Genomic DNA, 12,653 nt, shown 5'->3' with positions numbered 1-12,653 from the left:
AGACACTTTGTCATTTGTGTCCTGCATATTTGTTCCAGCTCCACTCAATGATTCTTGTCCTCTACCCGCATCACATTCTATATGCTTCTTTGCTTTGTGACTCAAGGACCAAACCTATTTTGACTCACAATCCAGAAGATCCCTTCTTGAAAATTGATGTCAAAGGGGGAGAGAGAGATCACATCAAAGCTTAATCACTTCAAAAGGGGGAGAGTACTTCAAAGGGGGAGAGTGCTTAATCACATCCAAGAGCCCCAGATGCTTGGTATTCAAGAGGAGAGAAGTCACATGTCTTTAATAGGGGAAAGACATGTTAATTTGTGCTATGATTATTGTTGCTCTGATTTGTTTTGCTCTGATTTTTTTCCCTACCTTCTCCCATTATCCAATATAAGATTCAGTGGGAGAAAGACTTCTAAGGGAAGGAAATCTTCAAATTCATTGCATATCTTTACCTTTGGGACATGTCTATATCCAATAGAGTACTTAGTACTCATTCTCTACATGTCATCCCAGTCTTGGTACTCTTGTGGTTTACCGTCTGCTCTGTTTAGTAGATGTCTCTGTGTTATCTAACCTTGTTTACTCAGGTTCATCTCTTCCAAAGCCAGCTCAAGACCACAAGGTAAGTATATGCATCACACTCATGTGCATGATGATCTCTTGCTGATGTACATATTGTTTGCAAGAAGGACTCATGACATGAAGGTACAATTCCTATATCCACATCATTTGCTCTGATGCATATAGCCAAGATACATGTAACTCATTGCTTGCTCTGTCATGCTTATGCATTCACATGCCCTTATATTCCATATTTACATGATTGCATGCATGTAAGGGGAGCCTATGCATGTTACATGTTCTTCCAAAGCTTTACTTGCTATTCTTTATATCCTTATCTAAAGCTTTGATGTATGTTCTCATCAATTACCAAAAAGGGGGAGATTGAAAGCACAAGTGCTCCCTGGGTGATTTTGGTAATTAATGTCAACATATCTCTTGTTGGACTAATACTTTTATCTAGTATACTTCAGATGAATTCAACAGTGGAGTGGCGTGGACAAGAGGATGAGGAACCCCTTCAAGATGCTAAGGAAAGAAGATTGGCAAAAGCTCAAGACTCTACATTTTCATTTTAGTGATCCAAGATCACATTGAGTCCATAGGAAAAGCCAATACTATTAAAAGGGGACGAGGTGTTGCTTAATGGCTTGCTTGGTCAAAATGCTTAGTGATATGCTCCAAAGCCCTCAACCACATTCTCATATCCACATATGTCCCAAACCAAAAGTCAAACTCGGCCCTACCGATTTGATCTATCCGGCGCCACCAGGTTCACTTGACATAGCCACTGCCAGAAACCCTAGTCAGTTTGGTCTCACCGATGGGATCTCGGTCTCACCGAGATGGGCTTGCAAACTCTCTGGTGCCTGTTGCAATAATTTCGGTCTCACCGAGATATGCAATCGGTCTCACCGAGTTTGCTTGACCAACTCTCTGGTTAGCTCATTACCAAAATTGGTCCCACAGAGTTTGTGTAATCGGTCAAACCGAGATGACATTTTACCCTAACCCTAGCACATCGGTCCCACCGAGTTGATCATATCGGTCCCACCGAAAACTCTAACGTTCACATTTTGAACTAAATTGGTCTGACCGAGTTTCATGATTCGGTCCCACCGAGTTTGGTAAATTGTGTGTAACGGCTAGATTTTGTGTGGAGGCTATATATACCCCTCCACCCACTCTTCATTCGGGGAGAGAGCCATCAGAACGTGCCTACACTTCCAGTATACATTTACTAAGAGAGAACCACCTACTCATGTGTTGAGATCAAGATATTCCATTCCAACCACAAGAATCTTGATCTCTAGCCTTCCCCAAGTTGCTTTCCACTCAAATCAGCTTTTCACCAAATCCAAATCTGTGAGAGAGAGTTGAGTGTTGGGGAGACTATCATTTGAAGCACAAGAGCAAGGAGTTCATCATCAACACACCAACTATTACCTTTTGGAGAGTGGTGTCTCCTAGATTGGTTAGGTGTCACTTGGGAGCCTCCGTCAAGATTGTGGAGTTGAACCAAGGAGTTTGTACGGGCACGGAGATCGCCTACTTCGTGAAGATCTACCCTAGTGAGGCAAGTCCTTCGTGGGCGATGGCCATGGTGGGATAGACAAGGTTGCTTCTTCGTGGACCCTTCGTGGGTGGAGCCCTCCGTGGACTCGCGCAACCGTTAACCTTCATGGGTTGAAGTCTCCATCAACGTGGATGTACGATAGCACCACCTATCGGAACCACGCCAAAAATCTTCGTGTCTCCAATTGTGTTTGCATACTCCAATCCCATCCCTTTACATTCTTGCAACTTGCATGCTTTACTTTCCGCTGCTCATATACTCTTGCCATGCTTGCTTGAAATGTATTGTGAATGTTTAAACTTGTGCAAAAACTCCACCTTAACTTGAAGAAATTAAAAACTGCTACTTTTCTTTGTTAAGAGTCTATTCACCCCCCTCCCCTCTAGACACCTCTTCTCGATCCTTTCAGCCGCTTCATCCAACAATATCGCCGAATCAAAGTAAGACGTTGGTGGTAAGCAGTATGATTATCATCGCCCACAACTCTTTGTGTTCTACTCGTGCATATCATCTACGCATAGACCTGGCTTGGATGCCACTGTTGGGGAACGTAGCATGCAATTTCAAAAAATTTCCTACGATCACGCAAAATCTATCTAGGAGATGCATAGCAACGAGAGGGGGACAGTGTGTCCACATACCCTCGTAGACCGAAACCGGAAGCGTTAGTTTAACGCGGTTGATGTAATCGAACGTCTTCGCGATCCAACCGATCAAGTACCGAATGTACGACACCTCCGAGTTCAGCACACGTTCAGGTTGATGACGTCCCTCGAACTCTTGATCTAGCAAAGTGTCGAGAGAGAGTTCCGTCAGCACGGCGGCGTGGTGACGGTGATGGTGATGTGATTCGCGCAGGGCTTCGCCTAAGCACTACGGCAATATGACCGGAGGATTAAACGGTGGAGGGGGGCACCGCACACGGCTAAGAAACATTTGATGTGCTTCGGGGTGCCCCTGCCCCCGTATATAAAGGAGGAGAGGGGAGGAGGCCGGCCCTAGGGGGGTGCCAAGTGGGGGGGAACCCACTAGGACTCCTAGTCCTAGTCGCCCCCTTCCTTCTTTCGGAGGGGGAAAGGGGCAAGGAGAGGGAGAGGCAGAAGGAAAGGGGGGGCGCCCCCTCCCCTTGTCCAATTCGGACTGCCCATGAGGGGGGGAGGCACCACCTCTTGTGGGCTGCCCTCTCTCTCCCCTTATGGCCCATGTGGCCCATTACTTTCTCCGGGGGGTTCCGGTAACCCCTCGGTACTCCGATAAATATCCGAAACACTTCGAAACCATTCCGGTGTCCGAATACTATCGTCCAATATATCAATCTTTATCTCTCGAACATTTTGAGACTCCTCGTCATGCGCGTGATCTCATCCGGGACTCCGAACAATCTTCGGTCACCAAAACACATAACTCATAATACAAATCGTCATCGAACGTCAAGCGTGCGGACCCTACGGGTTCAAGAACTATGTAGACATGACCGAGATACATCTTTGATGAATAACCAACAGCGGAACCTGGATGCTCATATTGGTTCCTACATATTCTACGAAGATCTTTATCGGTCAAACCGCAATGACAACATATGGCATTCCCTTTGTCATCGGTATGTTACTTGCCCGAGATTCGATTGTCGGTATCCTCATACCTAGTTCAATCTCGTTACCAGCAAGTCTCTTTACTCGTTCCGTAATGCATCATCCCGCAACTAACTCATCAATCACATTGCTTGCAAGGCTTATCATGATGTGCATTACCAAGAGGGCCCAGAGATACCTCTCCGATACTCGGAGTGACAAATCCTAATCTCGATCTATGCCAACCCAACAAACACTTTCAGAGATACCTGTAGAGCATCTTTATGATCATCCAGTTACGTTGTGACGTTTGATTGCACACAAGGTATTCCTCCGGTATTCGGGAGTTGCATAATCTCATAGTCAAAGGAATATGTATAAGTCATGAAGAAAGCAATAAAACTTAACGATCATTATGCTAAGCTAACGGATTGGGTCTTGTCCATCACATCATTCTTCTAATAATGTGATCCCGTTCATCAAATGACGACACATGTCCATGGTCAGGAAACTTAACTATCTTTGATTAACGAGCTAGTCAAATAGAGGCATACTAGGGACACTTTGTTTTGTCTATGTATTCACACATGTATCAAGTTTCCGGTTAATACAATTCTAGCATGAATAATAAACATTTATCATGATATAAGGAAATATAAATAACAACTTTATTATTGCCTCTAGGGCACATTTCCTTCAAATTTCGCACATCCTCCTACTACCTAGAAAAAAGAAGCGTCACCATGTGGTGTTGTTGCACCAATTTTGTATATGCAACCATCACCACAGAAATTTCCCCACGTACATATAGGTAGGTTAGCGGAAAACACAGAATCACACCACGAAACGCCCACCAAATCAACACATTATAAATAAAAATAAAAGACACTCTATCGCCCCCCCACCCGCCAAAATAAATATTCCATCAGTTCCAAAATATAAGGGGTATTGGTATTTTAGAAAGTCAAATTTCTTTAACTTTGACAAAGTTCAGACAAAATATTTATATCCACAATATTAAACAAAAGAAAGTATGGAAATTCATTTCATGATGAATCGAAAAATATCGATTTGATATTACGAATTTCGATATATTTCTCTACAAGTTTTGATCAAACTTAAATGTTTGCCTTTTCAAAAAAATAATACACCTTATATTTTGAAACAGAGTGTTTTTAAAAAAATCCAACAACACCAATGGCTCAGCAAGCGCGCCCAACCCTTCTAGTAAATACACTATGCTCCCTAATTTTTACGGCCTCACAATCAATTGAGGTCTTTAATTTGAAATTGGCACGTCAAAAATTCTCAAGAAGCTATCTCATTCAATTCTCTCAATTCGCTATGTTCCTTGATTTTTGGAGCTTTTCCATTCGACTAAGATATTCAATTTGAAATTAGTTCATGATTTTCACCGGGTAAACGATTTTTCAAATCAATTGACAACGACCAACCTAGATAAACGTATCAATTTTGCGCACCTTCTCACCACCTAGAAAAAAAGAATCACTAACTTGTGATATAGTAGCACCAGTATAATACATGCAGTCAGCGACGCAGAAAATTTTCTCACATAAGTATGGGTTGATTAGCAGATAACAATAATCACACCGTGAAAGACTTATCAATATACTGCATTATAAACAAAAGAAAACACACTCCATCATCTTCCCACTCTCGAAACAAAATACTCCACCAGGTCCAAAATATAAGGTGTACTTTTTTAAAGTCAAATTTCTTTACTTGACCAATTTCAAAGCTAAAAATACCAACATCCGCAGTACTAAATAAATAAGATATGAAAATCCATTTCATCATGAATCTAATGATACCGATTTGATATTATGGATATTGATATATTTCTCTATAAAATTTGGTTAAACTTAAAGAGATTTGACTTCTAGAAAAACTAATACACCTTATATTTTAAAACAAAGGGAGAAAAAAATTATGAAAACCCGACAACTTCAACGGAGCAGCAAAGCGCACACAACTCTTCTAGTAAATAGACTATGCTCCCTATTTTTTAAGGCCTCACAATCAATTGAGATCTCCTATTTAAAACTGGGTCATTTGATTTTGGCCGAGTCAATGGTTTCTCAAGAAGCTCTCCCATTCGATTCTTGTAATTCACTAGTCCTTAAATTTGAGCTTTTTCATTCGACTGAGGTATTAAATTCGAAATTGGTTCATGCTTTTGACAGTGTCAACGATTTTGAGAATCAATCGGGAGCAACCGGCCTATAAAAACATATCAATCCCGCACATTGTCTCACCATCTAGAAAAAAAAGTGCCACAAGAAAAACATGTGATATTGTAGGACCAAAATAGTAGATGGAGACACCGACGCAGAACATTTCACCATATCTTGATTAGCAAATAACACAAAATCAGACCGTGAAATGCCCACCAAAACACCGCATTATACATAAAATGAAAAACACAATCCATCATGTCGCCCACTCGCCAAACGAGTAAGCACGTTCGTTCTGCTTAATTTGAACATGTTCAGTTGGGCTTGTACAAGCTGATGCTGATGCGCATACAGGTCCATCATGCGTTCTTGCAACTTTGCTCTGTCAGTTGAGGTGCTCCTTTGGACCACCCTCTGATCATTCACGCCCCTTATTTGATCCCCACACACACGCACTACATGTACATACACACACACACACACACACACGCTTAATTCTCCTTGGCCATGACCACGACTCTAACCTGCGCAGCGCAGTGGCGCCGCGACGGCGGTGAGCGGAGTAGCGGCGACATGAGTGCCCTTGCCGGCGACATGGCGGAGTCGCAGAACAGCAGCGCACGCGACGGTGGCTGGTCGTTGTAGCGCTGGAGGCAGCTGCTGCCCAGACCCAGAGCGAGCAGCTGCTGCTGCTGCCTCCTCTTCCTGTACTCCGCCACTGCTCTGTACACCAGCGGTATCAGCCCCTCCATTGCTGCCCACAGCGCTTCGCAGACTGACCGTGCCCCATCCACCAGCGGTATAAAAAGGGCGCAAGGCAACTTGAAAGCAAAAAAGCAAGGCCATGGACTCGGTGAGAGTGTGTGCTGCTTTGCTTTTCACACGTATACGTCTCACCAAATCCATCCAAGTGATTTTTCAAGTGCCATATACCACTAGACACTAGTGCTCCTATCTTGTCAGTGTCACAGCCTTGATCATCAGCACCATCGGGGAGGTTCAAATCTTTCGCACTACTGAACTCGAGCGATCAAATCACAACCGCATCATGGACTGGACTTGTAGGATTGGTATGCAGTGGAGGAGCTCAGGTCTCAGGTGTGAGCTTAAATCTTTGCTCACTCGTTGCTGGTGGCGGGTAGCTTTCATTTCATCGGGCAAAAACACAAGGAGCTTGAGGTGGAAAATGAATGTTTGATTGGGATGCTTGTGGAGAAGCTTCACCGTTATGCATCTCTTTTGATTAGCTCACCAACAGGTTCTAATTTGGCACACTTACAGATAATGGAGCTAATGGATTATCAGGTCTAAAATAAGTGTCTTTGATTTACTACAACTATAGAGAAGGAGGAAGTACTTGACATTCTTATTAGTGCCACCGTTCAACAGCAACTTGGCTATTATCACAGTAAACGGTTCAGTAAGCACAACTTAAGTCACAGGGAACACTGCAGGTTACTCCGCACTCAAGTTTGCGGTCCTTGGATTAAAACCTGTAGATTGAAACACTTGGAAGATTAGATTTGATGGCTTGCATTTACCCAAGAATTGATGTCTGGATTCCATTTATAATTAATCAAAAGATAAAAAGGCAGCGGACACTGTCCACTGAGGTGTGTCCTCTCTTGATGTGTTCATCTCAACAAAATGTAGTACCCAAGAAGCCAGCCAGAGATATTCTTCTTGTTGTGATGCAATGACTTGGCAGGATATCTTAATTCGTCTCAGACGTAGTAACGGGGTAGACTTATAATTGTCGTCTAAAGTGTAACAGTATTTTTGTTTTCGCCAATAAGCCATGACACTTGTACGCATAGATCCATCCATGCAAACATGCAGCACAGCGACTGCATACCTCCTTGCTGCGGCAACAGACTGTGCCCCACATATCGTCAACCATCACTTCTGGTGCACAGGAACTGAATCTTCTGAAACTTTAGCAGTTTAGATTAGTTTGCTGCAACTATTCAAACAAAAATTTGACATCACAAGGTGCCGTACTGAAATATCCATGGTACCGTCCGTACGGGAGTGTAAGCATTTATACATGGAAACATTGTTTCTATACACATTTAATATATTTAAAATACTTGATTAACATCTTCCAAATACTTAATTAACATTTTCAAATGCTTGATTAACATTTTAAAATATATGATCAATTTTTTCTACACATTGTATATTTTTGTATACATGAGAAATATTTTTTCTATATGCATTTAACATTTCCAATGCTTGAATAACATTTTTTAAATACATGATCTATTTTTTCATACACATGTATAATTTTTATATACATTTTCATGTACATGAGGAACATTTTTCTATAAACATTTAACAATTTTCAAATGCTTGATTAACATTTTTCAAATGTTTTATATAAAGTGTTTTTATAATATTTATACAATTTACCTATATATATTTATATTTATAATATTTGTGAGTATAAACAAAATTAAAAAGGGAAAGCGTAAAAATAAAAAGAAACGAAAAAACTAACGCCCATACGTGTGGGCGTTTGCATATCGCCCACACGCCTCCATCACCACTCATTTTGCCACGTATGAATAGATGACATCAGCAAAAATCTTTTTGGTTTTCAGCTTAAAAATGTTTTATCTCCTATTTAAAAAATCGAAATAAAAATTCGTTTTCACCATTAAATCCGTCTCGACGAGATCTTCAAAACTAGACCCCATGTTGATATGTTTCGATGAAATTTTTTTTGCCCAAAAGTTGCCATGATGTTTACACTGTAGTTGCCATAGTGCTTAAACTAAAGTTGCCATGTGGCAATTTTAATTTGTAGAACATGGCAATTTTAGTTTTCTGATGATGGCAATTCCAGTACTTTGACCATAAAAATATTTTTTTGTATAAACCATGACAATTTTAAGTGCATGTATTATGGCAATTTAGTTTATGGTGCATGGCAAGTCTAGTTTCTTAATTCACGTTTTATAATATGTCAAAATTTACTTTTAAATGTAGAAGAAAATAGCTGAAACATATCATGGCAACTTTAGTGTAAACATCATGGCAATTCATGTGCAATAGACATGGCACCTTTTAACCCGAAATTTTTTTCGTCAAAATATATTGACATGGGATCTAGTTTCGAGGATCTCGTCACGTGGGATTTAATGGTGAAAACGGATCTTCAATCGAATTTTTCATTTAAGAGATAAAATATTTTAAAAACCGAAAATCCAAAAAGATTCCCACATGCATGCATGCGGTGATGTAGCGCAGTCTGTATGTTATAGTGCGTGTGGGCGGGTTTGGCTTCCACCACACGTGTGGGTGTTAGCGTTGTGCAAAAGAAAACACGTGAAAAAACAGAAGAAAAAAAACGAGGCTGTGTCCTGTGGCCTGTGCCCTCCTATGGCCGGCCCAGTCACATAAGAACGTATTAAGAACGCCCTATTGTTGTGGGGTTTTCATCTCATAGGATTCACATGGATATGGAAGAAAAATATATTGGCAAGAATGTATTAAGAAATTAACAAATGTTGTCGGTCATACATATAACATCACATATTAAAATAAAATCATCACATATTATAAAATGTACGTACACATAAGAAATTATGTTCATATATTTCAAAAGGCTAACCCAATTCTCTTAAAAAAGGCGGTGGATTATTGGAAAAAAACGCACGCACACATACATACATACATACATACATACATACATACATAGTACGTTGATCACAATGTTTTGAAAAAAATGTAGAGATACATGAAATAGTATATTCATGTATTCAAAAAATTACGTAGTTTTGGATTAAAAAAGGAAAAAGTACAAAGAGAACAAAAAATTATTGGATAAAATTATATAAATGGAAGGAAAATAAAGGGCTGGATCCCAAAAGAAACTCGAACATAACTATCGAAAAAAGATGTTTTTTTTGAAAAATCTACTGAAACCTGGGGAATGCACCAGGCCAAGGAGCGCACGCAACAAGAGATTGCTTCACTATTCCGCAAACTAGGGGCAAAATGGGATTTGCAAACATAATGTGCAATAAGTCGCATATCGCATACATACCTTTTATACATAGCCCGACCCTTGTATCTTTCTTTAATAATCCTTTTGTGATGTACTTTTATCATTAATTTTTATATTTACTTTTCTTTCCCAAATTAATTACTCTAGTGTAAAAAACGCTCTTATAATATGGGACGGAGAGAGTATTTGTTTATTTACCCATTAATTTTTGTTTTTACATATTAAACAACATCAGGAGCAACAATGACAAAAACCACTTTGTCTCGAGCAAATTAAGGTAGGCTACAGAATAACACAATAGAGACATGTGAACACCGAAAAGAGAATGGAGAAATTAAAATTTAACAAGGTAAGAAAGCAAATTAAGATTCTGGCACATGTATTGCCAATTTCTATGCGGTCCTATCAAGAGCAAATCCCTAGGTACATTCCAATCCTTCAATTCTCCTTTTACCGACTACTGACATGTTAAGTTTGTTCACCCTACCGCTTCTAGTATGTTCGCTCCTCCTTATATTATTATAAGGGTGGCTCGAACCTCCGTTAAATATCTCCAAACAACGTTAGTTGGTGTTGTACAAGCTTATCATTTGTTACGTCATTCATAATTCAATCAGTATTCTATGGTTACACACCCATTTGAGCATGCGCATCTCAGTGACACTCAGTTGTTAGATGCATTGCTTCTTACTGAACCAACACTTTGCTCCATATATCACCTCATGTTTGATTGTCGTTCGATACTACCTCTTTTTTGGTTTATAAAGCTTGCGCGTACCTCTAGGTTGACAAATACAACAATGAATATAGGTTATATATCGCAAAAACATATCATTAGAAACTTCAGATCAGTTACTTTCTAATGGTATAATTTTTTGACTATACAACTTATCTTATGCTGGTCAAAGTATAGATCTAGGGATACACATAAGCTTTATAAACCGGAAAGGAGGTAGTAGAACTTATGTCTTTTGCTTTTAATGGACCTTCTTGTGGTAGAGGATGCCAAATTATTGCCTCCACTTTATCTACCTTGATTTAATTCCTTGTCTAACATCCTCATAGACACCACTTTTCTTTGCAACTTTGATCCCAAGCATGAGATGTCTTCCTCTTAGGCACTATATGTCCTTCTAAACTAATCAATCCCCCCTCATACCGAACATCACTAAAGTCACACATTATATGCTCAGTCATGATGCTCTTAAGTCTAAACCCTTGGACTATAAAGCCTATCTCCACAACTTTAGTTTTCTATTGACGCACAACCTACCATTGTCAACTAGCACCACATTACCAGCAAAAAGTGTACACCAAGAAGTATCTCCATGCATATTCTTCGTGACCTCATCCATCACCATGGCCAAGATATATGGCCTCAAGGTTGATCCTTAATGTAGGGCCAATTCTTTTGGTGGCTTTTTGGGCTTCTAGAATAAGCTGCCCCCTACCCAGCTTGAAGCCCAATCAAAAATATTTTTTAGAAGCCTACTAGTCAAGTCTTAATTAGTATGGTTCTAAAAAATAAATTCGGTTGGGCTTCTAGAATAAGTTGGGTAGGGGCAGCTTATTCCATCTTATTCTAGAAGCTGACAAAAGAACTGGCCCATAGTCCTATCATAATTGGGAAGGTATCCATACCGTTGAGTTATAGATGGGCTTTAGGCCATATAAACAATAATTCCTAGAAAATCTCAAAGGGACATGTGGGGTTTCATGATATATGGAAAGTATAGTATCACCCCAAAAAGTGGAGGAGAGCTGAGACCAACATACAAGGGATTCTCTTCCACATCATATTGGAGCTTGCTACTTCATTTACCTTGTTCTAGAAACATCAGCATGCTGGTTCTGTGTTGGTCTTTTAAACCCAACAATTGAGAGTAGTGGGATTCTTGGTACACAAAAGCATGCTGGTTCATTTAATGTGTTCTCGAGACATTAGGTTGCCCTCTCTACAAAACATGCCATTGTGTCCTAGGCTTGTTGCAACTTAAGCTGAGTACGTGTTGAGCATTCCAACGGATGGGGATTACACTTATCTCTCTTTAGTAAAAATGGCTCATAGTACATAAACCGCACAGCCACATCGCCTTAAAATAACATTCCTCGGATTTACTAAAGGGAACACCTAAAATCGGATCGCATGCACTGCCGATGTGTTTGTGTCCTTTGGACCAAAAGCGTGACCGTGTGTGTGCAGTTGTCTAACAACATGGTAGTCCAATTGAACGGATGACTCTTCATATGAAGCGACACCCTTCAAGAAGATATAAATAGGGTTGGTGATTCTTGAAAATTAGTCATCGTGATTGTACATTATCGTGTGTGGCCGTAAACAACAATATTCCCTCCGTCCACACGCATAGGTAACATAATGAAAATAAGATATTCCAAGAGTATTAGCTGAAATTGTAATTAACATTCCTGGTAACCACACATCCCCTCATGTGACTTCCCCATGCAGTCCCCTTTAACTTCTGGGCATCCCCTCCATGCATGTGTTGGAAATATTCCCTAGAGTATTGTATTATTATATTTGCATGTTCATAATTAAGAGTTTATATTCTATGCTATAACTACTATGATCCTGAAATGTGCGACTCAGTGGAAAACTCATATGCATGTGTGGAATGATAAACGGTAAAATAAGATTCCTAATCTACCTCTAAGACTAGCTCAAGAGTTGTTGATGATCATGTCTTTCCGATCTTAGGATATCGTTAAGTGTAACG

The 12,653-nt window shown here is 40.1% G+C and overlaps 1 protein-coding gene across 1 annotated transcript; it reads right to left on the bottom strand.

The window, feature by feature from the left end:
• Window positions 1-6,063: 6,063 nt before the first annotated feature.
• LOC123049251 (uncharacterized) lies at window positions 6,064-6,965 on the bottom strand. The gene has a single exon (XM_044472198.1). It carries the CDS (start codon window positions 6,656-6,658, stop codon window positions 6,398-6,400), a length of 261 nt encoding a protein of 86 aa, XP_044328133.1. The 5' UTR covers window positions 6,659-6,965; the 3' UTR covers window positions 6,064-6,397.
• Window positions 6,966-12,653: the final 5,688 nt, after the last annotated feature.

This window comes from Triticum aestivum, chromosome 2D, assembly GCF_018294505.1.
Source record: "Triticum aestivum cultivar Chinese Spring chromosome 2D, IWGSC CS RefSeq v2.1, whole genome shotgun sequence".
Taxonomy (NCBI): domain Eukaryota; kingdom Viridiplantae; phylum Streptophyta; class Magnoliopsida; order Poales; family Poaceae; genus Triticum; species Triticum aestivum.
The sequence above is the reverse complement of the archived record's forward strand: the minus strand, read 5'-3'. Positions and strand labels throughout refer to the sequence as shown.

Bases quoted from the DNA above. Each gene is read 5' to 3' on its own strand.
- LOC123049251 (XM_044472198.1), bottom strand. From the start codon at position 6,658: ATGGAGGGGCTGATACCGCTGGTGTACAGAGCAGTGGCGGAGTACAGG.